The 24844-nt window shown below is 53.9% G+C and overlaps 9 protein-coding genes across 9 annotated transcripts; all 9 read right to left on the bottom strand.

Moving 5' to 3' along the window:
• Positions 1-236: 236 nt before the first annotated feature.
• Positions 237-5066, bottom strand: MYCGRDRAFT_94729 (uncharacterized protein; the record flags this gene model as incomplete). Its single annotated transcript, XM_003850809.1, has 5 exons — positions 237-1126; positions 1685-1754; positions 1854-3024; positions 4558-4745; positions 4848-5066. 5 exons carry the CDS (start codon positions 5064-5066, stop codon positions 237-239), a joined length of 2538 nt encoding a protein of 845 aa, XP_003850857.1.
• Positions 5067-5885: 819 nt separating this feature from the next.
• On the bottom strand, positions 5886-7002 carry MYCGRDRAFT_94728 (uncharacterized protein; the record flags this gene model as incomplete). Its single annotated transcript, XM_003850808.1, has 3 exons — positions 5886-6215; positions 6281-6500; positions 6554-7002. 3 exons carry the CDS (start codon positions 7000-7002, stop codon positions 5886-5888), a joined length of 999 nt encoding a protein of 332 aa, XP_003850856.1.
• A 556-nt stretch (positions 7003-7558) lies between these two features.
• On the bottom strand, positions 7559-9582 carry MYCGRDRAFT_45634 (uncharacterized protein; the record flags this gene model as incomplete). The annotated part of the gene is made up of 5 exons (XM_003850807.1): positions 7559-8124; positions 8203-8797; positions 8868-8897; positions 8951-9143; positions 9332-9582. Coding segments are annotated over 5 exons (1635 nt in total), but the record flags the coding sequence as incomplete, so codon positions are not given.
• Positions 9583-9911: 329 nt separating this feature from the next.
• On the bottom strand, positions 9912-10999 carry MYCGRDRAFT_94726 (uncharacterized protein; the record flags this gene model as incomplete). The annotated part of the gene is made up of 4 exons (XM_003850806.1): positions 9912-10046; positions 10104-10468; positions 10522-10615; positions 10730-10999. The coding sequence occupies 4 exons, from the start codon at positions 10997-10999 to the stop codon at positions 9912-9914; spliced, it is 864 nt and encodes a 287-aa protein (XP_003850854.1).
• Positions 11000-11832: 833 nt separating this feature from the next.
• On the bottom strand, positions 11833-13537 carry MYCGRDRAFT_94725 (uncharacterized protein; the record flags this gene model as incomplete). The annotated part of the gene is made up of 4 exons (XM_003850805.1): positions 11833-12562; positions 12633-12994; positions 13055-13237; positions 13388-13537. The coding sequence occupies 4 exons, from the start codon at positions 13535-13537 to the stop codon at positions 11833-11835; spliced, it is 1425 nt and encodes a 474-aa protein (XP_003850853.1).
• A 2384-nt stretch (positions 13538-15921) lies between these two features.
• Positions 15922-17721, bottom strand: MYCGRDRAFT_94724 (uncharacterized protein; the record flags this gene model as incomplete). Its single annotated transcript, XM_003850804.1, has 4 exons — positions 15922-16445; positions 16548-16578; positions 16744-16767; positions 17101-17721. The coding sequence occupies 4 exons, from the start codon at positions 17719-17721 to the stop codon at positions 15922-15924; spliced, it is 1200 nt and encodes a 399-aa protein (XP_003850852.1).
• Positions 17722-18563: 842 nt separating this feature from the next.
• Positions 18564-19229, bottom strand: MYCGRDRAFT_94723 (uncharacterized protein; the record flags this gene model as incomplete). The annotated part of the gene is made up of 1 exon (XM_003850803.1): positions 18564-19229. One exon carries the CDS (start codon positions 19227-19229, stop codon positions 18564-18566), a length of 666 nt encoding a protein of 221 aa, XP_003850851.1.
• A 589-nt stretch (positions 19230-19818) lies between these two features.
• MYCGRDRAFT_94722 (uncharacterized protein) lies at positions 19819-22201 on the bottom strand (the record flags this gene model as incomplete). Its single annotated transcript, XM_003850802.1, has 5 exons — positions 19819-20487; positions 21218-21353; positions 21594-21808; positions 21880-22107; positions 22160-22201. The coding sequence occupies 5 exons, from the start codon at positions 22199-22201 to the stop codon at positions 19819-19821; spliced, it is 1290 nt and encodes a 429-aa protein (XP_003850850.1).
• Positions 22202-22969: 768 nt separating this feature from the next.
• MYCGRDRAFT_94721 (uncharacterized protein) lies at positions 22970-24401 on the bottom strand (the record flags this gene model as incomplete). Its single annotated transcript, XM_003850801.1, has 2 exons — positions 22970-23634; positions 23963-24401. 2 exons carry the CDS (start codon positions 24399-24401, stop codon positions 22970-22972), a joined length of 1104 nt encoding a protein of 367 aa, XP_003850849.1.
• Positions 24402-24844: the final 443 nt, after the last annotated feature.

Raw genomic sequence — 24844 nt, 5'->3', positions numbered from 1 at the left:
GTACGGGAGAGAACAAGACTGAACGCAAATCTCCGAGTACCTTGATGCCTCGATGCCGCATGGAACTCTTAGCCATCACAACCCATGTTATAATTGCCCGCATGCATCAGACGTGCCTGTTGTCCATGCCATACACAATGAACGAAACTCTCACCAAAGCCTTTGTCCGTCCGTTGTGCGCCATCTTCCTGATTTGGACGCTCACTTCGTAGTTCCTTCCAGTTTCTCAGCCACATTCAGCGAAACCAACTTGAGAGTCGAGGTTGCAGGTCAATTTGATCCTCCAGCTTTTCCCACATCCACACAATCTGCTCTCGCAACGGCACAAGGCTCTCGGTGGTGAATCGTGATCCACCTCTCATCAAGCTCTCCATGCCTGTCGTAGGGCCGAGGGTGGAAATGACACTGATCCCTCCATCGTACCCGCCATAGCGAAGCCACACTTCTGGCCGGAAACTGCCCTCGCCGCAGACCTTCCAGTGACCGTCTGCGATGAGTTCGATCGCGCCAGTGGGTGGAGTGCGGGATGTAGGGGTCGGGGCGGACGGATCGACGTATGGGAAGCGGCGACCATGCGGGAACCGGATTGTCAATTTCGTGATGCGCGCGAGCGCGGTCTCCGGGATTGAGGCGAGAGTAGCCTTTGCGGCGTCGTCATTGCCGTTGATGATGAATGCAGTATTTGACCAGTAAGATTCTTGCGCAGCAGCAAAGAAGCCTTTCGTCTCGGAGAGCAGGGTGGAGTTGACGAGGAGTAGGCTGATGGATGGTGGATTCGCGGCAAAGAGATCGACTTCTTCATTCTCATCGTGAAGGGTGTCGGGAGTGAAGACGAGCTCTTCAATCGCGTTTCGCAGCTCCGCCGGGAGTTCGAGGAGTGGACATGGCGATGGACCGACCACAGTCGATGGTTGCGACTTGTGCGAAGTGGTGTCGCGGGGTCCTTGTGTCTGCAATGTTGAAGTCATACTGCATGTCCCGTGGATCGTGACAGACTCTCCATCTTCAACTGCAGAAGCTCCAATTCTTTTCGCCACGGCTAGCTCTTTCACCTCTGGTGTGCTCATCGTTGCTTGATGTCCGCAAGCGCTTGGTTGTGTTGATGAGGTGGATCCGGATGAGAAGCCTGCGCACGGTTAGTACACGAAATGAATATGCAACCATCGAAGACTGCCACTGACCAATTGGAAGTAAAGAACCGTTTGTCTGAGATTCGATGGTTGATATTGAAGAACGCAGGGAATGGTATATCGGGAGGCGGACGTGCCGCCCACTAGCGCGGTTCGCAGAGGTCGCGAAGTCCCGTGACTACGTGTTGTGATTTACCATTGATTCACGACACGTGGAATTGGAGAGCTATACTGTAACGCGATGATCGGGCTGGTAGCAGACGGGGAGAGTTTTGTAGGCAGCATATGGTACGTTTGCTGTCCTGCGATGTTGACTACGAGAGAGATTATGGCAATAAGACATCCAGACCGCACTGCTGTGGGGATGAGCAAAGGTTCAAGGCATCACTGTGATACTGGAAAGGCTCAAACCAGGTAGCTACTTACTCGAACGTATAACCGCAGTGTGCCTTCCATGATCGTGATGTGCGAACGCCTCGACACCAGGGAGAATTCCCCTCAAAAAACAAAATCCATAACTCCCTGCAAGTCGCAACCTCGTGCGTCGAACACACAATGACCATGGACGTTATCCATCAACCAGACCATTGTCGGCTCCTCGGGCCAGATCAATACATCATCCACCTAGATAGCCCATCAGCACGCCTCGTAGGCTCTTGCAACTCGAGCAGCCGTTTCCGCTGGATTAGATCACAGCTATGCCGTTCAGACCCGACTACCAACCTTCACTTCCAAAAGTGCGAAGATCAATCGGATCTGCTGCTTCATCGGTACAGCCACACGCCCGGGCGCTTGGCTCCTGGTCGCAGCTGGACAAGGTGCCTCCCTGTTCGATATGTTTCTCGAGGAGAAGTCGATCCGAAGGTGACCATTTGACCTGTATTGAATGCTTGCGTGGAAAAGATACTGGGCCCGATTTTCGCTGCGGATCTCCCAGCGCTGGACTTGTGGCAGCCATTCGGTGGTTCCCATCGTTGCGATCTCGGGAGCACGACCGAACACGTACTTCGTGCTGAGAGTACCGGTAATTGGGAGCTTTAGCTTCAATTTGGTGATTTTTTGCAGAGCGGCGTTCGGGATAGCGGTCAATGCGGCTTTTGCTGTCTTGTCTTTGCGCTCGATGATGAAGGATGTGGTTGACCAATAGGCGGCGCGGCCAGTGGCGTAGAATCCTTTGGCTCCCGCGTAAATCTTTGAGGACGTCCGGAGTAGGTTGCCTGATGGAGCACGGGCAGCCAGGAGGTCGACTTCCTCCTCGGAAGACGAATCGGCGGTGAATACCAATTCGAAAATGTCGTTTCGGATTTCGGCGGGCATCCCCAAGAGCTTGCAAGGAGGAATAGTCGGGTACGAAGGTGCAACGAAAGGGCCGCTTTTCAGGGCGTCCGGATAGGACATCGCGTTCACATTCGACGGCAGAGTAAATTGGTAAGTTGGGTCAGCCATGAAGTCGGCCCAGGTACCTGTCTCCTTCATGTGAGGGAGCCCTCCGCATTGCGCGCAGGAGTGCGTGCTTCCAAACATGGTCGGGTCAACAGAAGTGTTTGTCTCCAAGTCGTGGTCTGGCGTGAGCGCGGCGACTTCCAACGTTCCCTGTCGGTTGTACGTCTCGTCGGCGTGAATGCTTGATTTGACACCTTTTGCATTGTCCATCGCGATTTTTCTGGACTGCGGAAGGGATGAATAGGTTGCGCTTGACGGTGATTTGGTTGGAACACCCATGTCGTTGGCTTGAATTTTGCCGTAGCCTTGCGTGCGGGCGCACGAAGTTGTAGACGTGATTGTTGGGGTTGACAGCTTCGTAACGTGGATTTGGTGCAGGAAAAGGAGGGAAGCCGAGTCGGGCACGGGAAGCTCCGTCAAATTAGCGCGGTTGACGACAAATCCACGAAGTCTCAACGAGAAGCATCAACTTGGCGTAAGAATGGGGAGCATACGCACATATGAGCAGCGACTGCGGTGCACATGTTCTGGACATGTAAGAAGCAGCACGCATCGGCCGTTACTTGGAGAATTTGGAGGCCGAAGCAAGCCAAAAAGTGGGCTCAAAAGATGCCGAGCTTGATCCCGTTTGGGAGAGTGGCATCGCCGCCGGCCTCGCGTGCTTCCTGCATGATCACGTCGACCGCGCGGCAGTGGGTGAGAGCACCCCAGTTGTCGTGGGGCGGCACGACCAGGGACAGAGCGTCTGAGGGTGTGGTCGCGGTGGCGACTGTAGTGTCATTGGAGGTGCGGTCGAGCGAGTGTGTGAGGGGCGTGGCGGGCGATTTGGGTTTGAGGTGCGCGTTGCGGAGCCGTCGCGGCGCAGCGCAGAGCAACTAGCGATGCAGAACGCACTCTAAGCGGTTGAAAGTCGTCTCGTAGCCTCATCCTTGTTGGGCCTACTAGGGAGGTGTCCGCCGCTCGCGTTGCCTAGCTTCTTCCCAAGTTCAATCCCTCAAGAGTCCACAGGAGGCAGTTTTGGTAGGCTGGACAGCATCTGTTGGGAGATACGCTTCTGTTGTTGCACTCGGACGTGTAGCCTCGTTAGCAGGGGTCGGAAGCTTTCGACGTCGGTTAGGGAACCTGAGAGAAGCTGGTACTTGATGTGTGGCATGAATTGATCTAAGCAAAGAGCAACTCTCGTTGCGATGCCGCTCCTTGTCTTTCACCATCTGGTGCGACTTTGGCACCCTCGATCCTTGCAGCTCTCGCCACATCGTGCACTCGTACCATTCCTGCAGTACACAATTTGCTGAAGAGGTTGCCGAAAGACATCAAGATTCGCCCTCACATACTGCTCTGCTTCAAATGCTTCAAATATATGTGGAATACATAGTTCATCGAAGAGGCCGCTGAAGCACATTGAGATTGATATCGTCCATGAATCGCAACGTTGGCCAGGAATTTGCCGAAGGACGCCAAGATCCATGCCCTTGCCTACCTCGCCGTCTCCTGCACTAGTATCGTCCATGGGTCGCAGTGTTCGCTGAAATGCTGATCCAGAAGTTGAAGTCAGATGGTAGGCAGCCATCGTCGCGGACGGAGCTTGGTAAACCAGAGACGACCAACTTGCTTGGCTTGTCCGGGTTCTACCGCAAACACAGGCCTCGCGCGTTGGTGCAAGTCTTTCAGCACGCGCTTCTAACATCCTGCATCGACCAGATCCACGAGGTCTTGCCCTTTTGTGCTTGATCGATGCAGCCTTTTGCGACGGCCTTCGTCGTCCAGTGCGGTTGTTTTTGCTGCACTGGTCTCCCCGATGGAAGGCATAGTCTGGTGCAAAGCTGGTCGAAGCACAGCAAGAACCAGTCCCTCGTCGATCTGGCGACTTCGAGTACTGGTATCCCCGCTCGACCGCACGGTCTGCTACGAAGTTAGTCGAAGCATTGTCGAGCTCCAGTCTCTCGCCATCTCGCTACTTCTCGCTCACCCGTCAAGCGCGTACCGATGTTGAGGTAAACTTTCACTGCCGTCCAGGCGTTTGACTCGATCGGTAGCCACCAGGATGTAGCGTTGGTGCGCGAGTGAGATGTCCTCGGCATCCGTGTCGAAGAAGTGTAGGTCATCCACATCGGCATGGGAGATGATAGGCATGCCGGGTTTGATTGCGAGCGCGACGGGAGCGCTGTTCTTCTAGGGTTGGTTCATAGCGCCAGGCGCGTTCGCTGCGGCCATCGCGCTTCAACTGCGTGTCAGATCAGCGGATTTCAAAGGCAAGGGTGGGGTGATGCTTACCGTGTGGGCTTCTGGTGAAGGGCACCCTTCCAACTTTGTGGTTGAGAGGTGGTGTCGAAGAAGAGTGCCGTGGTCGGCGCAATTGAAGTTCTGAGACTCAACGCGCAGCCGAAATTCAGCGCCAATGATATGCATGTGCCTCCCTGCTTGAAGCACAGGCACTACCGATGGAAGGCAGAGTCCACTGCTCAGATTGGCGAAGCATGTTCGTACCAACATGGTCGTCATTCGGGTGACTATGGTACCCTTCCACTACTATGCTCGACTGGACGATTTCAGGACGCCTTATTTCCCCCGGCCGCCATCAGCTTCTGCAGGTGTGGGTACCACAGGTTTCCCTCGATCATTTATTCGGCCACGAGACGGGCGGCAGACTCCGTCGAAGGAGAGATACTTTACAACCTACTCAGGGCCAAGAATTCTTCGGCTGGCAGCGTGTACTGCGCCCGCCACAGCTCGGTCTTCGGGCTCCATCCAACTCCGTAGAGTGCGGCGCGGCGACGAGGCTCGCATGGAACATATCCAGCACTACTTCCAACTCCGCGATGCGCGCGCTTAAAGCTGCCAAATTTTGTTTGTCCAGCCTCGGCCGGTTTTTAAGGCGGCGATAGTTTCCTCTTGCACCTTGATGATGTGTTGCGAGTCCTTTTCCAGCTTTTCGAATGTCTTGGACAGGGCGGCACATCCCTCGTGTATCTTCCGATTGGATGTCACGGATGCTTCTACGCGCTCTACGGCTTTAAGGAGAACGTTCCGCATGGTGACGATGTGTGCGGACTGGACGCAGCCGAGAGGCGGGTCGTTGTCGTGGAGGAGGCCTGAAGACTACCCTTGGAAGACTGAAACTCATACCCGGCAGGAGATCTTGGCCTCATTGGAGCGTTTCCAACTTCAACAGACCTCAGGTTCTGCCAAGTCATAGATCGACCTTGTATCCTTTGCGCTTTCTGCTCAGCAAAGTCACTCCGCCATGATTCACTACTCTTGAAGGTATCCGGGTGCTGGAAAGGGCAAGAGATGTTGAGATCCTCCAGCGTCTCACTCCTCTCGCTGCCCTCCGTCGCCGTCTCTCGGTGCGGCCGAACGCTCGATCTCCTCCAAGCCTCTGCTGTGATTGGGTCTAGGCTTCCTGGGCGCCTTTCCACCGGTTGCTTTGCGCTCAAGCAGCTGCGGGTTCCATCGCCTCTCAACACGGGCTTCTTCTTCGGCCTCCTCGAGTGCGTTGAAAGGTGTTTCTGGGTTGTTCAAAGCGTAGTATCGGCTCTGCGTTCTGTCTTTGAGCTTCACCAACTTGATAACCTCGAGCTTGCAAGCGGCTCGATCGAAGTTCTCGGGCCATCCGAAACGGATGTAACAGTTGTAGTTATCCTGTAAAGGTTAGAATTAACCGGTTTTCATTCACCCTTCGGCCTGGCTCTTGTTTATCGACTCACCACATCGTATTGTGCTTGGACCATCTTGTACCGTAGGAAGTCCTCACTGTCCGCTTCTCCCACAGTCCGATGGAGCTCAAGGTCGTCAGGATACCACTCGCACAAAGGCGTGACTTCTTGAGCTCGCTCTTCAGCCCGATGAGGGTCAGCCATCCGGATCTTGCCCACTGCCTCCGAAGGCGAACATACATCTTCGTCCACAGCTCGAGAACCTCGGCCGCTGGTGAGGTGCGATGTCCTCACCATTGTTCGTGCTCGGGCATCTTTTCATACGCTCCATAATCCATGTCCAAGGCCAGACCATGTGCCTGTTCGATGTCAGCTTTGTTTCCGACTGTCACAACCCGTCTGATCTTACCCTTGCTCGTGTCGAGAATGAGAGAATAGCCATGTTGACCGACACAAGACGTGAGATATACGCAATGGCTTGGTGTCGGGAAAATATCATCCATGGCACCTGTCCTGTGATTGCCCGGCAGGTAGGAGACTGCGGCGGTGCTGTCGTATACACACAGAAGGTCATACGGATCTTTGAGATGGAGATACGGTAAATGGCGAAGAAGCTCCAGCACTGCTGCAGACTTGTCCTTGACACTGGGATCGAGATCGGGCCATCCTTCCACGGGTGCGATCTTGAGGGCATCCGAATCGAAGGAGAGATGCTTCACGACTTGCTGGTAGAATGCAGTCATTGCTTTGACAGTCTCTGCGGACGTCGACATCATGTCTGGTGTGTGCTCGAATGAAGAGCCTGGTCGATGTTGCTCTGAGATTAGCGCTCAATCAAGAAAAGCGGATGACGCAAACAAAAGCCGGCATGCGCGCCTGAGGCCCAAAGTCACGAGTCATGGCGTAAGAGACCGAACTCCATCGCCTCTCAAGCCGATTACTAGGTTGTATATGGATGGGATCTTGACCCAAAGTGCGGCATCCTACCAAGATTCAGCGATGCCCGGGAGTCATACGCGCTTTCTTCCCCGCCGCTCATCTTCTGCTCCGTCGGTCAGTTTGGTAGCTTGGCCGCCAGGGAACAAATGTTTTGAGAGGAGAGACGACACAAGCTCAGCTTTGATTGAGAACTATGCATGCGAAGACTACTTTGGGAGCTGGACATGAGCCCCAATGCATGTTGGTTGCTCATTGTCTGGTCCAAGAACTTCTGCTATCCTGGGATCCCAAGCTTCGTTGTTCCGGTCGATCCATCTTGTCATCCTATCACTCCAGCCAAGCGCCTTCATCTCAATCGAACCATTCTCTCAGGAAATCCATGTGCCACCCTTACGACGAAACGCCAACGCAGTACAGTACGCCTGCTTGGAAAAGCGTGTCGCAGTCTTTCCCGTTCTCGCCCAGAATCGAATTCCAGGTGTACAGGTCTCCGGCCGAGATGCTGTGATCCGTAGCGAACTTGCTGCAATAATCGCCTTTCTTCGCAACGTCGAACTTGTTGCATTTCGAGCTGATGCCGCTCTGCATCGGAGGGAGGGTGGAGGATGTGCTCGATGGAGTAGCAACGCTGGACGTAGCGACGTCAGTGGCCGCGTTCGAAGTAGCAGCGGCCGATGTAGCGTCAAACGAAGTACCAGATGAGACCAACGAGATACCGACGCAATATTCGGTACTAGCCTGAAATTTTGTGTCGCAGTCTGCGCCATCTTTTCCCAGGATCGGGTTCCAGTCGTACAGCTGCTCCTCACTGATGCCATTGTCGGTCGCAAATTTCGAGCAGTAGTCTCCCTTCTTAGCATCCATGTACTTGTTGCAGTCGGGAGTGATGCCGCTCTGAGTCGGGAATGGGAGTGTGCTGGTCGGAGGGAAAGACGAAGTCGAATTCGGGAACAGTACTGTTGTCTGTCCGGCTGCAGTCGAGTTGAGTGCCATAGGGATCGAAGCGGTCGCTGAGGCATTGCCCGAGGAGGTACTGTCCGAGCCCTGACCGCCTCGGACAGGACCAGATCCATTGAAGCTGGAGCCGGGAAGAGGTGGCGGAAGCTGGTAAAATCCGCCCGGTGGACTAGAGCATACGTATTGCCCGACTGTCAAGTTGTTGCAGAGACCAAGGATATGACGATTCCAGCTCATGAACAGCGAGATAGTGATGTTCAAAGAGGCGGAAGAGTATGCCGCGGCAAGCCCGCTACAGGAGGAATTGAAGCCGACTTGTTGAAGATCACAGCTCTCAGGCGCGCAGATTGCGTTGGTGGACGAGCAGTTGCGGGAACGAGATGCGAACTGCAGATCGCCAGTGCTGATGCTGTATTTCTTGGCCTGTTCGTCACATCCGGAGCCATCCAGCATAATCAGCTGGTCCTCGCATGTTGCGTTTGATGTGGAGTTGCCAGTCGAATTGCTGATTACGGGCAATGACGGAGACGGAGCAAGAGCGTACTCTGGCAGGGCTCGGATGATAGGCTCTGGCATGGTGATGTTGCAGAGATGGGTGATGTCCAAATATTGCGCCATCAACCAGTCCGAGCGGTCATCGTCCGGAAGGAACTCAGAGCTTAGGCGGAACCACTACGAGAAAGAATCGCACAGGTCAGTTCAGTCTCAAGCGGGAATCACTCCGATAAGCGGGAAGCCTTACCATGATCGAGAGAACACACGGGTCACACAACTACGTTTCATGTCAGTCCATGTCCTTGTTGCGCAATCTTATCTTCAGCTCACCACATTGTCCGGGTAGAGGTTCGCCATTCGATCCATGGTATCGGGATCAGTGCAGAAAATGCTGTCTGGCTCGTTGTCGCAGTCAGACTCGCTGTCGACGCCTTGGAGATTCTGCGACACCAGAAAACACCACTTTGAAATCTCGGGATCGGCCTCTTCAGTCTCATTGTCCTCGTTGAGATAGCGTAGCGCACTGCCCGCACGGAACATTTGCATGCCCTCAGATTCGGGGAGTTCGGTGAGCTCGGATGCCCAATCATCGGACGTGGCCGAGTTTGAGCCGGGAGTGGTAGAGTTGTCCGCAACGGAGATCGACATTGGCAAGTTGCTGTAAATCATATCAGCAGCTGCGGCAATATGAGGTATCACGACGAGACTTACCCAGGCTTGAGACAAGCCAAGCTCAGACCCTCGTGGAACTGCGCCGGAATGGTATCGACGGGCACAAGCTTGCCCGAATTTGTATGAGTCTGACCGTCGCAGACATCTTCCACGTTCATGACCCAATTGCTCGACTCCTGGAGGCAAGCAGTCGTGCAGAGCGCCGTGAGATTGCTGACAGACCAGACGTATTGATCGACATCTCCCGCCATTCTGAAGAGATTCGAGTCACAGTTGAGAGTGGTGTTTCTGGGCGATTGTCAGCGATCATCATTCTCGCGCAGCTGTCAGGATACCCGTAATGCGGCCAATCGAAGAGGACGGCGCCGAGAAGACTTCACACATCGCTTCATCACCGTCTCCAGACTTGAGTGGTTCGGTGAACCCTGCAATTGTGCTCCTTTCTACGGCTCGCCTGGCTTGGTCTGGAACGATCTTGATCGGATTTTGGAGGGCCGGCACGTAGAGCTCCTGCCTCCGAGAAGGCAGAGAAACCTCAGACTGCACCTTCACACCCTCGATCGGAGCTGTGTCTCTATCCCGCTCGGACAACTTTCTTTGCACCAAACTGAAAGAACTCTCAGGATCCCTGCGGATCTGCATGAGCCATCTCTTTCGCGAAGTTCTGTTCTTCCAACTTCGTGACTTCGACTCTGCAGGCTTCCTTGTCGAAGTCTTTATTCCAACCGTGACGCAGAAAGGAGTTGTAGACGTCCTGGACGGATGTCAGCGGAGAAATATGAGAGAGGAATCGGATAGTGTTGATACTGACAGCGATGTGGCGGCGTTGATCCATCTGCAGCTGTCGCAGCGACTCGTTCTTGGTTCTTCTGGTAGATTCTTGAAGCTCCTCCTCGCTCGGATGGCACTCTTCGAGCTCGTCGGTGTCTTTGGCCTGCATTTCGGCTTCGTTGCGGATGGGCACTCGAGTGCGCACGATTCCCGTGCGCGGAGTGGAGGAGATGTTTGGAACTAGCATTTTGACAAGACGGGCGAACATGCTGGTCCACAGTCCAAGAAGTTCTGCCGCAGGGAGTGTGCGATGGCCACGCCACTTCTCGCTGTCCGGCATCATTTCGAAATCATCAGGATCAGCCGTGACGTTCCTGTCCAGGATGCTGTACTCCGTAATGGTGCCTTCATTGTCAGCACTCCACCAGCAGGATGCAAAAAGTGAGATGAGAGCATACCTTTCTCGGTGTCCACGATGAGTGAAAAGCCGTCCTGAAAGATGCCTTCGGTGAGATAGACGCAATGCTCCGGGAGTCGGTTGACGTCGTCCATCTGAATGCGCACGGAAGATTGTTAGCTCATGATCGTTACATTGCAAATTCTGTAGCTGGGTGCTTGATGTCCATCGCAGCCGCATGCTCTGCACTGTTTGCGCTCGATACATACGAAAGATCTCTTCTTCGTGCGGTAGTCGATTGGGACCGTGTCGTCCCAGATCGCCGGACTGTCGCCTCCTTCTGCAACCTCGAGATACGGAATGTGCTGAAGCAATTTGAGTACCGCTTCAGTCTTCCCGCCATACTGCAGCGCGGCTGCGTCAATGTTCCAGCCTTGCGCCGGCGCCTCCTTCAGTGCCACTTCATCGAGAGAGAGATGCTTGGTGACTTGCTTGTAGAATGCAGTGAGCGCATCAATGATCTCCTGGTGAGAAGACATGATGAGCGGACTGATGAAGGACTGATGAATGTGATGGTAGTGTTCTTCGTGAAGTGATGGAAGTGTTTGCGCGGGAGAGATCGCGAGCGACCCCATGCTGCCTGAGGCACGAGTGTGGCTGGAGCAGTCTTAAGGTTCACGCTAACAGCTACTCTAAAATGTACTCTATTTTCACTGCAATGTCTATTTGCGGACATGGCCGTGAGCCTCACGGCGAAGGAAGCGAACTCAAATGTTCACTGCATACCGCTCTAGAGCCATTGTATCGGCGCATAGCACCACGCATATGAGGCAAATTCGCGCAGGTTTGCTACTGGCAGACAAAGGAAACTGGCAACGAGGAAGCTCTTTGTACCCTTTTTGAAAGCGGAAAGCCACGATCAATCACAACCTGGGAGGTTGTTGTAAGGACAAACAATCGATAGAAAGCTCATCGGAGAGCATGACACACTGCATGATCCGGCGTGTCATCGCTAAGCGTTGAGATCACGGGATCGAATCCCGTGGTTCCTGTTAAATCAAGAATCGATCCGTTACGTTTGTCGAGCAAGTTTATGACTCTGAAGGACATGCTGACCTCTGTAAGCCGCAGAAGTCTATACTCGCAAAATACCAAACTCTGACTTGACCACAGCATTCCTGGCGTGGCTTCTGTCTCGGGCGCATGCCCAAGAATTGCGGACCTAGGGTCGCTGCTTTCTTCCTCTTTGTCTGCTCCTCGGTGAGCTCCACCACGGTTTTGCCAATCTCGGGAACCGGAGGCTTTTCGATCTCTGGCTCCGCAAGCAGCTCAGCACGTACCCTCTCCCGCTCCGCCGCCCGCTCCAGCTCCATCAATTCGAAGCGCTTCCGCCGTCGGCCTCAGCCTCCCGTGCAAACGTGTCTCCCAAGTACTCGAAAAAATCGTCATCTTCCAGAATATCGTCCCCGCCGGCTAGCTCAGCCTTGATGATCTCCTCTCCCTTCCGAACAATCGACTTATCCTTCCGGTCGGATCGCTGCTCTTTTTCTCCCTGAAACCCCGCAAGCATATCGACGATGTGGCACGGAGTCATATCGCGGCGAGCAGATTTGCCACTCATGGGAACACTGCCCCACTGCCGGATGCTCAATACTGGGCTCGAGATAATCTGTTCCGACTCCTGAGTCCGCTGAGGGGCGGCCATTGGTGGCATCGTGTTCGGATCATTTGCAGCCCGCCAGGCGGCCTGGTGCTCCCCGTACTTCGCATTCTCGAAGCAGGAGATGCCATCGTCGACGAGACGGTCCATGGCCTGCGCTAACTCTCCACCGCCAATGAAGCTTGAGCAGAACTCTTCCGGTGTCAGATCTTTGCCCGCCAGAGCCGAGCGCACGGGAGAGCGGGTCAAAGCCTCGGCCGTTTTTCCGTCGGAGAGCGAGAGATCGGCTTCAATAGCGGCTACCGTGTCGGCATGGAACTTGGCTGTGGCAAGCCGGGCAAGCACAATGATGTCTGCGGTGGTGATTGGCGCAAGGAGGACGTTAATGTATTGTGCCTTCGGATCGCAGCCCCTCGACCCGGGCCATCGTTTGATCAACGACCTTGTGCGAGTCGTCATACAGTGTCCACAGTTTCCATCTCTCCTGCATCAGGACGAGATCGTTGTTGCACTCTCGAGCGAGGTCTGCCAAGGCTGGCCGGCGGTAGCAGACATAGTGGCCGCTGTTGACATCTGGGCCCTTGTGCTGGCAGATATTGACCGCCCTCATCGGTGTACCGAGTCTCGTCACCGCCATCAGGCCGTCGTGAACAGGCATACGCGCTTTGGTCTTGACTGCGCCTTCTGTTGTCCACTCCTGCAGGCCAGCACGAATGACCAGGTCATTGGCCGGCGCACTCCCGCTGATACGTCCGATGCGTTCCGCCATGCTATGTGTCGTGCGGACCTCACACGTCTCACAGTCGATCTCGATCGTCTCAGTCTCTGTCTGGCTTTCATACAGCTTCTGCATGAGGCTAATCTCGGAGGTGTCCTTGACATCGAATTTCAAGCCATGGTTTCACGTTGGAACAGCCGCACGCTGTCGACTGACTCCGCACTCCAAGTATTCGAGGTAGGTGGTCGTCTGGAACTTCAAGCCGTCCATGTACTGTTGAAGGCATGGCAAAATGGCCCGAGTGTACACCTCGGTCGCATCTTGCTGCCGGTGGGTGATGTTGCCCCAAGCGTCGATGTATTTGGCGAACTCCTGCGGGTCTGGATGAAGTGGAATGACCTCTTCGATGCATTAGAGGCGGGTCACTTTCGCGTCGAAATCTCCACAAATGAGCGCCTTGAACAGAACAACGAGCTCCACGCCGACTCTGCGGTCCTATGGGTCGCTCTCCGGCACACGACCGGCGGCAAAGATCATGATACCGCGTACGAAGGCAGGGCCTGACATGATCGGCTGGAAGATGATATTGTTGCAGCATGTGTTGCTGAGGTTCACCAGGCTGATCTGCGTAACAGTGTTTGCCGGCTCTTTCGATGCGGCTCGGGAGAAGGGTATACTCTGCCCAGGGATCTTCTTCATGATCTCTCTCACCGCTGCAACGCCCTTTTGAGGTACTGTTGTTGTGTTCGGTGCCTTACTCGGCGGAACGGCTGCTCGAGCTCACGGCTTGAATGTCCTTCGACCTTGCAGTGCAGACACGGAATTTTACGCCGAGGCAGTGAAGTGGCCTAACCTCGCCTCTCAAGCAAGGTCGGGCAGGTTAAAATCGGCATTAACGTCGATGAAACGGCAGACGTCTTCTTAGAATAAAGCAATCTCTGCAACACCGTAAGCAAGTTCAGTGTCGTTGCGGGCGGGCGGCCATGGCGCTGATGCACTTAAGGCATTTGCGCGGCAGTGCTCCAAGAAGGGCGCTAAGGCCCAGTCTGGAATTCGGGTAATTGACTCTTCCAGTCTCGCAAGAAAGCTGTGTCGCAAGGGTGTTTCCAAGGTCGATATGGTCCGCCTCGGTGATATTCCGATCCAACTCCGTGAATACAGTCTCCATAAAGGGTTCTTACATTACAGATGTGCTTTGCGACGTTTCGGCTCGCCGCAACTGCATCATTGAAGCAACGAATCATGACGTTGGTGTCTTGGTAGGCAAGGAATCGGCTTGAGCTTCGCGCTCGCTAGTGTTACCGCCTCGGACGCTTGGAACCACCTGTGGAAGAGGCGACAGAAGGTCTGAATGGGTTATTGCCGGGCTGAAGACACTTGTCGCGGCGCTGAGCGTGGCCACTGTATCGAGTTTTGTCGGGATCACAGGGTATAGCGCTGCTGCGTATTACGATGGCTAGTCAGACCCAAGATCTTGCAGACTGGCACAGCGCCGATATCCTCAAGCTCAGTTGGGCGCTTGCGTTACTCCCGAGCGACATCTCATCGCTGCAGTCCTCTCCGTTCCACGGACATCCTCGTGTCCTTTGAGGAGCGATTCAGCTCTCCGGTCTGTTGGCTCGTCTGGCCGCGTCCCTGCTTGTCTTTGCTGCTTCCCTGCTTGTCGCCTTCTTGGGTGTTCTTGCTGCCGTCCCGCTTGTCCCCATCCTCGCCAGCGGTCCTCATTCTCATCGTGAGGACCGAGTTACCAAGCTTGAGCGACCTGACGGTTACCGATGGTTGGGAAGCGACGAGGTCGGGTCTCGCGCCATAGCGTTCCCCGCTGGAGTGAACCCCTCTCAATGAATGGTAGTGTCAATCAGATCGTCACGGCTGATGTCAACCTGAATGCTGTCGGCCGTGCGTTGATGCTCGCTGTAGATCTCCCCGAAGAAAGGCAAGGCCTTCTTGGCATCTTTGCGCAAAATCTCGTAAGAAACGTTGTGCAGCAATGCCAGGTATCGCCAGGCTTCGGTGTCTGCTCTAAGATGCAAATCGCCGCGTGGAAGAAGCCTGTTCTGCTTTGCCAGTTCGACGCACTCAAGGTCTTCTTGATTGGCTAGAACATTCACGAGGCTCCGGGTTAAGCTCCGAAGCCACGGTGGGATCCAGCTTCTGGCCAATATCTGCCACGGTGAGGCAAATGCTGAAACGCTCTTCGCCGGTTCCATCGCAAGAGACCTAGTTCCGTGGTTCAAAGAAGCAGCTGGCATCTGTAACGGCGCGCCGTAACTTGATTCCCAGAGATGCTCGGTTCCGTACTGGCTCGGCGCTAGATGAACGCATTTCCAATGCATGGCTTTCCCCGACTGCCCCCTGTTTCAGATGTGCATGCTTTCGAACATGAGCCAGGCATGTCTGCGTCGAAGCAATGATGCCTTGACAGGTGCTGGCAAGCAGTATAGAGACTGTGTACAGTCCGCTTGGTATGTGAATGATCTCCAATCCGCACGACAGCAGAGCTTCGCGAGATCCGACGTGAGCGTCCATTTCCCGGTCAAAGTGATGAAAGAGAGCGTGAAACACAAGCGTGGCGGTGGTCCCGTCACCCCGAGCGAAGCCGCTGGTCTACATTGGATCGATCGTCCTCAAATATCACATTCGATCCGGCAGTCCTCTCCTCTTCCGTCAACTAATGAACGCTTCCGCTAAGATATTGAGCAACCATACCAATGTGCACGACAGTAAGTGACTCGAACGCCCTCAACCCTAGAGACAAACCCTGCCACAATGCTGTCCAATCTCTGCGCCGAGCGTTGAGGCAAGAAGCTGTGCCCGTCAAGCGTCAGATCAAGGCGTTGTGGGTCTATTTGTGAAGAGAATCGCTTGGGAGAATTGGCCTCGGCAAAGAGATATGGACATGGCTGGCAAGATGACAACTGGGACGGATGGACATCAACAATGTGGCTTGACAATGGATACGGCTACCGATATGCAGAACAAAATACGATACGACGCCTGCTGCTGTCCTCTGCCTTCCCCACTCATGATGCGAGCTTTTCTGTCCCAGTCTCCACGGTCGCTGCATCCTCCTCCGTCTTCCACTACACGAACCGTATGAACGGAGATCCCCATTCCTGTCTAAAACTGAAGGTTCCTCCATCCAGCGCACCAAGCATGATCCGCTTCAAATCTCTGCACCGGACTTCAATCCACTTCCTAGCTTCCGCCCTCTGCGAAAGAGTCCCCTGATACTCGCAGTCGCCAAAAATGCGGTACCCTCCATCACCACCAACATAGAATTGGAGGGTCATCTTGAACGGTGCTCCATACCGACCACACTTCGGCAGCTCGAAGTAGGGCAATTTCAAAGGCACCTCCACCGAGACGCTTTGGACGTATCGGGCCCAGATTGGAACGGCCTCTCGGAGCTTTTGCGGGATGATGGCAAGGATGTATCCTAGTCGGGCCGTGATGGAGAGGTTGACGTTGCTGTAAGCGAGGGTACAGACTTCTCGGCGGAGAAATTTGTTGGCGTGCATGATGGATACGAAGCGTGGCAGATCCAATATTATGCTTAACGGATATTGCAGTGTCATGGCGACTGGTAGGTTCGAGGACTGAATCGCTGTAGGTAGCAGGTAGGACCAGATTTCGTTCCTAGAAGGCGAGATGAGCCCGGTCAGCGGGATATTGAGACGAATTCAGAGTTGACAGTGGAGATGCCTACCTAAGTTCAGCAGGGAGGGCTCCGAAGGCACCTGCGCGAAGTGGGGCAGCGTTGTGCTGATGTGTTCCTGGTGTGGTCGACATCCTGCTCTGTGGGTCCGTTGATGAGACGGAGCACAGAGATCGAAGATGAGACGTCTTGGATGTGTGAAAGAGCTTTGGCAAACATGATGAGTACAATCCGCAAGCCAACAAACCTTCAAGCAAACGATGGGATCTTCCTGTAGCCTGTGGTCGCGTAACAAACTGGTCTCTATCGTGTACCACCGACAATCGTAGAATGTTCCGCCTCTGACCACCGTCCTGCTCCAGCTTCTTCGCAGCAATCTTCGGACCCAAGCAGCGTACGTTCGGGGAGCTGTACCGATTGGCCTGCTTGTCCGTTCGCTTTTAGGTGCCTTGACCCCACGATGCTCCGCCTGACTGCCTGCTTCCTTTCCACCTCTGCTTTTCGTATTTCCACATTGCCTCGCGATATCTCAAAAGAAGACCGGTCGATCCATGTATTCAGCCTTCGGAACGTTCTTGTCCACGCTCATTCCAAATCTGCGCACTATTTCACCACGAATAACCCCTGGCCGCTCTTCCAAAACTCTTCCCACTTCTGCAAATCGCCGTATGATCAATTCGCGGACTCCTCCTAGAGCCATTTCCACAGCCTGGACTTCGGTCATGTGCTTAATCTCGAGCGTAACGCCAACCTCAGACTGCAGTTGCGGGTAGAAATAATCTCCGTCGATCACAATTCTGAGCTGATAGTCATGGCGAGTTATTCCATTCGACTGGTACCGCGGGCTGTCATAGTACCCATTCCTCGTCGGCGTAACAATCGTCATTGAGCGCACGTATCTGAGCCCGCCGCCGAAGCTGTTGAACCACTGGGCGAGACAATCGCGCGGCATCATGAACGTGCTGTAGGTGTCGAATCTCGTGTTGACGAAGGAGAATCGCCTGCCGTGAAAGAGGCGAGGAAGGAGCTCTCGGCGCAGTTGCTTGTTGACTTGAGCCAGCGGGATGACTTTCTGGGGGATTTTATAGGCGTATGTGTCCGGATTCTTGCCGTCTTTGCTTTCTTGTGGGAGATTGGCGGCTTCGAGTAGCAGGCGCAGGATCTCATTTCTTAGCTCGGGCATGATGCCGACAAGAGTTGCGCGAGTGGTGGAGTCGTTGGACATGATGGCGGAAGCGGTGTGGGGAGGGCGGTGATGGTGCTGCGGTGTTGATGTTGGTGTCGGTCTAGGTCGCTGGGAAGCAAAACCGCGGGCGTGGAGCCAGAACAAACTTCAGCCCGGTCGGTCGAAGTAACGGGACAAAATCCTTGGCGCATCGAGCCGGTCAGTTGCCTGTCTTGTTCCAGCATCATTTGGGACCCTTTTCTAGATTAGGAAGGGGGAGGCGCTGGTCGAAGCACCATAGGTTTGAATGGCAGTTCTATAAGAGAAGCTCAACGTCTCCCTTGTCTGGCGCTTTGTTCATGATCTCAAAGAAAGTGGGAAAATATGGTCGAAGCAGTCCTAGGACAATGCGATAACGTCGAACGATAGACAGGTCAGCTTTGGCCGTCGATGCGTGCACTTGAGTTAGCAAAGCAGAAGATGGACCACGATGGAAGAGAAGTGAGAGAAAGAGCAGTAGATTGAGATCTGCACTCATGTATCTGCGAGTACAAGTACGTTGCATTCAGCGCGAGTCCCCAACGACAAAGGCTTCCACGTATCCGGAAACCTCGAGGGCCCTCGGATCCGTGTCTGCATCTCTGAGTTGAGGCCAATGACTTGTCATGTCTCCTCCACCATGCCTTCCTTTTTCCCGATATTGCATGCATAATGCCCGTGAATTCAAGCAGAGGACGTCTCTCATGATCTTATCGCACTGGTAAGTCCCCACGCCCACACTGCATAGATAGCTGCATCGTGAACCGGCCTCAGCGTACTCAGCGTATTCAGCTCCTGACCTGGCCCCAGTCCTCCTCGCAGCGTCCTTCCCAGTCATCGATCTGCCTGCGGCTCGGACTCTTTCAACAAGGTCTGCGAATCAGCCGTCCAAGTCTGAAGATCTTGAGCTCTTTGATCACACCAGGCAGCTCTTTCAAAGTTCTTCCTGCAGCTTCGAAATGCTTCAATACAACATCCTGCACTCCCGGCAACGCATTTTCCACGGAATTTCTCGTCATCTTCATGATCTCGATCGTACCATCCTCTACTGTGAAGTAGAGAGTTGGCTTGATGGTGTATTCATCGACCGCCAAATGGAGAAGGTAGTGGCCGCACGATGGCCTGTCGCACAAGCAGCCGTAGTAAGCCCTCCGTGGAGGACTAGCGATGGTCATGGACGTTACGTATCTCAGACCATCACCGAAGCTGCGAAGCCATTCCTCGACGTAGTTCCTGTCGTTTGCGTGATCGTGATCGTTGCCGAAGTCGTCGTTGCTGAAGCCGCGGCTGTAGAACGAGAAGTGCTTTTTGTAGAAGAGAATCGGAAGCAGATCCTTGCGCAAGGCGCGGTTTACTTGCGCGAGCGGAGGGATCTTTCGAGACTCGCGATGGTGAGTTTTGCGGTCTTGCAATACCTGGCCGTCCTTCGTTTCAACGTGGAAGTCGATCAAGCTCAGGAAGTATATCTCGTTGCGCAATTCTGGTGAGAGCTTGCTGAAGATACCACGGGTAGCGCATTCGTCGGCCATCTTGGTGTAACGAGACGTAATGAAGACGTGATGCTGTCGTGTTTTGAGGATGATGTGTGAAGTAGTGCAAGAACAGACATATCTTGCCTTCTTTAAGCTTCCGTCCGGCCTCCTCCCAGCGCTGACTTTTTCGACCTCACCCGTCGATTCGGACCTGCCATAGCCACACCACCCGATCATCATGAGAGACAACTTTACCTATCTCTACAAGGAAAATGATGCCAGTGAACAGCTGCGGTCGAAGTTTGGAGTGCAATATAACCTCCAAGTTCGCAAGGGCGACACAAATGATAATAACCAACGGCAACAACATCAAGATGGGCCATCTGCACATTACCAGCATACTTGAGGGTCGATCTACTGGAGAGGATATTTGATCTGAATTTCACGCCTTTTATTGATCTATAGAGGCCCTTCATCGCAATGAAAGTTCTCAAAACGCCTTTGCCAAACCCAAAACCCAAGTTACACAGGAGCACACTCTCAATCCTTTGCAATCGATAAACTTGGCTGAATCCAATCCAGGTCAATCAATCTCGTTCCCATGCGCTCAATGTCCATGCAACAACTTCGATCCTGAATCCGCGTCTCACACGGAGTATGGGTTGACCCACTTCGTCCAGGTGAAGACTAGACCACCCTCAGCCTCGACCAGCTGCTTCATCAAGACCGAATCCTGGTTGAGGTAGCCCAACAACAACGCCTTGACCTCCTTCGCCATGTTTTCCGCCGACTTGAGGATCTTTGCCCTGTCATACTCCGTCATTGGATCGTGGGCGCTCGCAGTGATCTTGAACCCTTTCTTGCTGTCCATCTCGAACTTCATCTGAAAATCCAAAACCGTCCCATTACCCGTCGTTTCGAGACGTGGCGCCCTGAACACGAATTCCACCTCAAGCGTGTTGACATACCGCGCGAAGCTCGGCATAGCGCGGAGAAGGCTGCGAGGAAAAGTCACCACCACGAAGTCTGGCTGTGGTCGGAGGACCAGGGCCACGTTCTGGTAGAGCAGTGGCATGCTCTCCCTTCCAATCTCGTGGCTGGCAAAGGCGAGTGCAGGAGCTGGGGTAGGGCTGTCGGTTGCTCTTGGTGGATAGAGCTTGATGACGGTCGTGGGCGGACGGACTTGAAGCTCATAGAGAACATTTCTCAGCTCGGGCGGGAGAGCAGGGAAGTCGAATCCGGTTTGGCCGGCGGCGATGCTCGCCTCTCCGGCGCCGGTGGCGGAATCGACGACTGCGTTACCGGTCTGTTCGTTCTTGGAGGTTGTCATGTCTACGAGTAGAGCTGAGTTGCTTTTGGACGTTGAGTTGCAGGCTCTGAGGCAGTGTGTAATGTTTCTGAATGTTGGTCGGGTAGTTGGAGAAGAGTGTGGGTCAATGTGTAAAGTCGGAAAAGCTGAATATAAAAGATAGGTCTCGCTCCCGGAGTGTCGTGTGTTTTGCACCACAAGTGACGGTCCGAGCATTCACAGAACAAAGTCACTCCTGCCAGGGAAGCCTCAAGCTCAAAGCTGCCGTGAATTCGTCGTTCAATCAGACAAAGACATTGTACTCCGGCTTCAAAGGAGCCAAGAACAAGGGCAAGACGATACTGGCGATGTCCATTGTCCTCGCTCACGATGCTTAATCCTGCTTGTGAGGGCTCGAGTGGGCGACGAAGCAAGAGCTTTGAGTGCAGGAGTATTAATGAATTGAGCGACTGTTCCGCCGGAAGCCACAGAGAACAGCATGGACTATATGCGTCTATCACCAGAGACAAGGTAGCAAACTGGTCAAATATCGGTCTCACAGAATAGCAAGCTGCCTAGCAGAACATGCATGTAAGACATGCGGATGAACAAACAAGGTTCCATGAGACAGAGACACGACGGAGGATTAGATCTTGCATAAAATTCGGCTATGGAGCGAGAGCGGACGGGGCTTTCAATGTATCGACCGATGGTAGAGAGTAAGGCAAATGCTTCCATAGATCTACCAGGTACGCACCTCAATTGTGTTCAGATCCAAATCATGAAATTCCCAAACGCCTTGCTCAATCTCCCAAACTCCCAAGTAGAATCCCATAGCTTCTCGTAGGTCTGATAGTCCGATTTGCTTCTCGACTTCGCTCGCCTCTGGGCGCCTTCAGTTCATATGGAGAAAGTACATCGTGGGCTTCGTCATAGTCAAGATGGGACTCTTCTCATCTTCCCTCAGTCTCCTCTCAAGCTCCTGGTCTTCCTGAAGATATCCGACCATCAACTGCTTGACCTCCTCCACTTTCTCTGCCATCCAAGCCAAAAGTGCATCCTGAACGAAGACTTCCATTGGGTCGCCTGCGTGCGCAATCATCCGATACACCTTCTTGTTGTTCAACTCGAACTTTACGTGGACTTGATCGATCTCCTTGGTGCGTCTTACTGGGAGGAAAGGTGTCGAGAACCGAGGTGCCTTCAAGTTGACCTCAACGACCATGGCGCCAGCCGATCTTGCCCACTCCGGCATCGCAGCTAGAAGACCTTGAGGGACCGTGGGCAGGGCGAAATCTTGCTGCTGCCTCAAGACGAGGTTAATCACGCCGAAGACGAGAGGGACACTCTCCGGGATAGTCAAGGCCAGAGCGCGGTATGGAGGCGCACATGCGGAGCTCTGGCCGGGTAAAGCTTCACGATGCTTCTGTCGTCGACAAACTGCTCGTATATGTTGCTGCGAAGTTCGGCGGGCAGGTCGAAGATGCGAAACACCGGACGCTTGACTGTGACCACAGTGGTAACTTCATTCTGTGCCATGATGCCCGAAGACTTCTTGGAGGGCCCTTGCAGGGTTGTGCGTCCTGTTTCCGCACCGAGTTGCTGCTTTGCTACGGTGCCCTGACACTCATTGGGAGTCAAGAGCCTCTGCCTCAAGATCAGCGTTTCCTCATGCAAACATTGTTGACGTGATGCATACCTTGCTGTCCGCACTGCGAATCTGGTTACTGGAGATCGACATCTCTGCAAAGAGTGAGTCTTGAAACTGCTTGGGCCAAGGAGGTAACCTGTGGTCGCCGTGATGCAGCGTCGAGCGTTAGTGTACGAGAAAGAAATGTTGAAGTAGTGAGTATAGGAGAAGAAGTTCTGTCTTCGTGTGGTGTGTCTGCAAGCCAAAGTGACGAGCAGGCATTCACGGAAGAGAGTAAATGCCTGCACCGAAGCGTGAAGCTGCCGCCGTGACGGAGCCATCTTTAGAATCGAATGTGCAACCATTCTCCCCGGCGAGCGGTATCGCCGGCTGGGATGGTGGGTATATGACTGCGAGCGGTATGAACCATCTGAGCATGGTAGACAGCCGCATGCTGTCGTGTGCTGAAAAAGTTATGAAAGCTTGCGATCAGGAGAGAGCAGAAAAGTGGCGAGTCTCAGGAATGCTGAAATTGTACAGCAGAGTTTGTTTGCTGCTTGAGACACATCTCCGGAAGTGCAAACATCAGGTCGAAAGTTGAGAAATCCGGGATCATGATCGATTGGTGGCCTGGGCGCTGCTGAGTCTGAGATAAGAAGAGATATTGGTTGAATATGTTCGAAGAGCCTTCAATCAAAATGCGAGACTCGGAGGAGAAGTAGTAGATGTTATCGCTAATGATCATCGGGATCGAGGAATTGTAAGCCTATCTACGACCGTAAGCTCGAGCACGTTCATTCTCACTTCTAAAGCAAAGCAGCCTCTTCCTTGCCCTTCCTCACCATCCGAAAACCTTCGGCATGTACCTCCCGGCCTACACTAGAATGCTCCAAGCACAGACTGTGGAAGCCTCGGCGCGAAGCCGATGAAGGGGCTGTGCTTCTTTTTCCACAGACGTGTTCGAAGTGCTCTGTTCGTCTCCAAAACCGCAACCATGGTCTCCTCCAACTCCTCCACCTTGGCCTCCATGAACCGTTCGACAAAACCTCGATTCCCATAAGGGCCATGAAGCTCCGCAATCCCAGTGATTTTGTACCTCTTCTCGGCGTTCATCTGAAACGTCAACTTCACCGGAGACAACGACGGTCTTTCCAGTCCCTTCTTGTAGACGGTGCATTTGGGATCGTGTGGTGCCCTCAGTTGTACTTTCACCGTGAGAGAGTCAACATATCTGGCGAACGGTGGCATGGAGCTAATCAGCCGAGCTGTTGCGATGGTCGAGTTGGCGAATCTTGGCTGCGGCACCATCACCAGGTGTACATTCTGGTAGACGATGGACCAGCTTTCGCCGCGGATCATGCTATTGACGTGGAAGAGCGGTGATACTAGCATCTTGCCGTCGGTAGATCTTGGCGGGTATTGAATTCTGATGCCGAGTGGAGGGAGGATGAGGTAACTGTAGATCTCGTCGCGCAATTCTCTGGGCAGAGCTGATAGGTGGTCAACTTGAGTTGCCTCCTCGAGCTTCGTTGCATCGCCAAGTGCTGTCATTATCTCAGATCCTCGGGTTGGCGCAGTTGGTAAGGGAGGAAAGGAAGAGGAAGCGTGGTCGAAGAAACATGAAGAAGTAGTCTAGGCCGATAGAGAAATTCTCGCGCGTAAAGAACGTGTTTCGTGTTTCGTGTTTCGTGTTGTGTGTCGTGTAAAGAGAAGTGAATATTGCTGCAGCTTCGCAGCGGGATCGGACAAAACGAATGCGCTGTTGTTCCTCGTCGTCCGCGCTATCTGATGCCAGTAGCCGCCAACATTCTTTCAAGCGCCGTGTGTAGCGGCTGCAGCGCCACTATTTCAGTGTGAACCTCAGAACTGGACCACCAGGTTGCTTGGTCAGAGTCTTCTTCTCATCCGCGAGCTCTCCTTCCAAGTACTCCTTCACCGCAGCCATGAGCTCCAGTGCCTTTGCCTTCATCCATGCCAACAGTTCCACTCTCGCGACTTCTGTCTGCGGATCCATAATGCTAGCTTCGACGCTGATAGTTCTCCCGCGCATCGCGAACACGAATCGCGCTTCACTCGCCCGATCGGTCCCGCAGCCTAGAGTCGCTAGGAAGAGTTCAGGAGTCTTCGGATCGACAGTGACGTGCAGGAAGGCAACGCTCCGCGCGAAGATTGGCATCGCGCGGATGAGCGCGTGAGGGATGTGAGGTAGGACGTAGCCTAGACGCGGGCGCATGTACAGGCGGGTATCGCGGTGGACCACGTCGACGGCTTCTTTTCGAGTCCTCTTGTCCAGCTGCGCGATGGGAGGCATGCAGATAGAGGCTTGCATGACAGGCTTCGGTTATTCGTGCTTCATGGTGAGGCAAAGTGGCGTGAAATATCCGTAGACATCGATGCGGATCTCAACGGGCAGGTCCCGGAGGCGGAAGCATTCTTTCTTGATCGCCACAGCCGCGGAGTTGGATTTGTGAGTTGGGCGATCGTCTTGCTCTTTCAAGCGCATCTTCTCCATTGCTGATGCTGCTTCGGTCGGACTGCCCACTTCATACGCGGCTTCGTCGGACATGTCGATATCGAACCGTCTTGAGTTGTTGTTCCTGGATCCTTGATGTTCATGTATTGATGTGTTTGTGTATAAGAGGGGGAGACGTCTCGCGTGACGTCTGGGGATCAACGCGGCGTACATTCACGTCACGCCAAGACATGTCGGCCCATCCAGAGTAGCATCACTACCTCCAGAACAAGAAGATGCAG

Source organism: Zymoseptoria tritici, chromosome 7 (assembly GCF_000219625.1).
Source record: "Zymoseptoria tritici IPO323 chromosome 7, whole genome shotgun sequence".
In the NCBI taxonomy this organism is placed as follows: domain Eukaryota; kingdom Fungi; phylum Ascomycota; class Dothideomycetes; order Mycosphaerellales; family Mycosphaerellaceae; genus Zymoseptoria; species Zymoseptoria tritici.
This window is presented reverse-complemented; position numbering and strand designations above follow the sequence as displayed.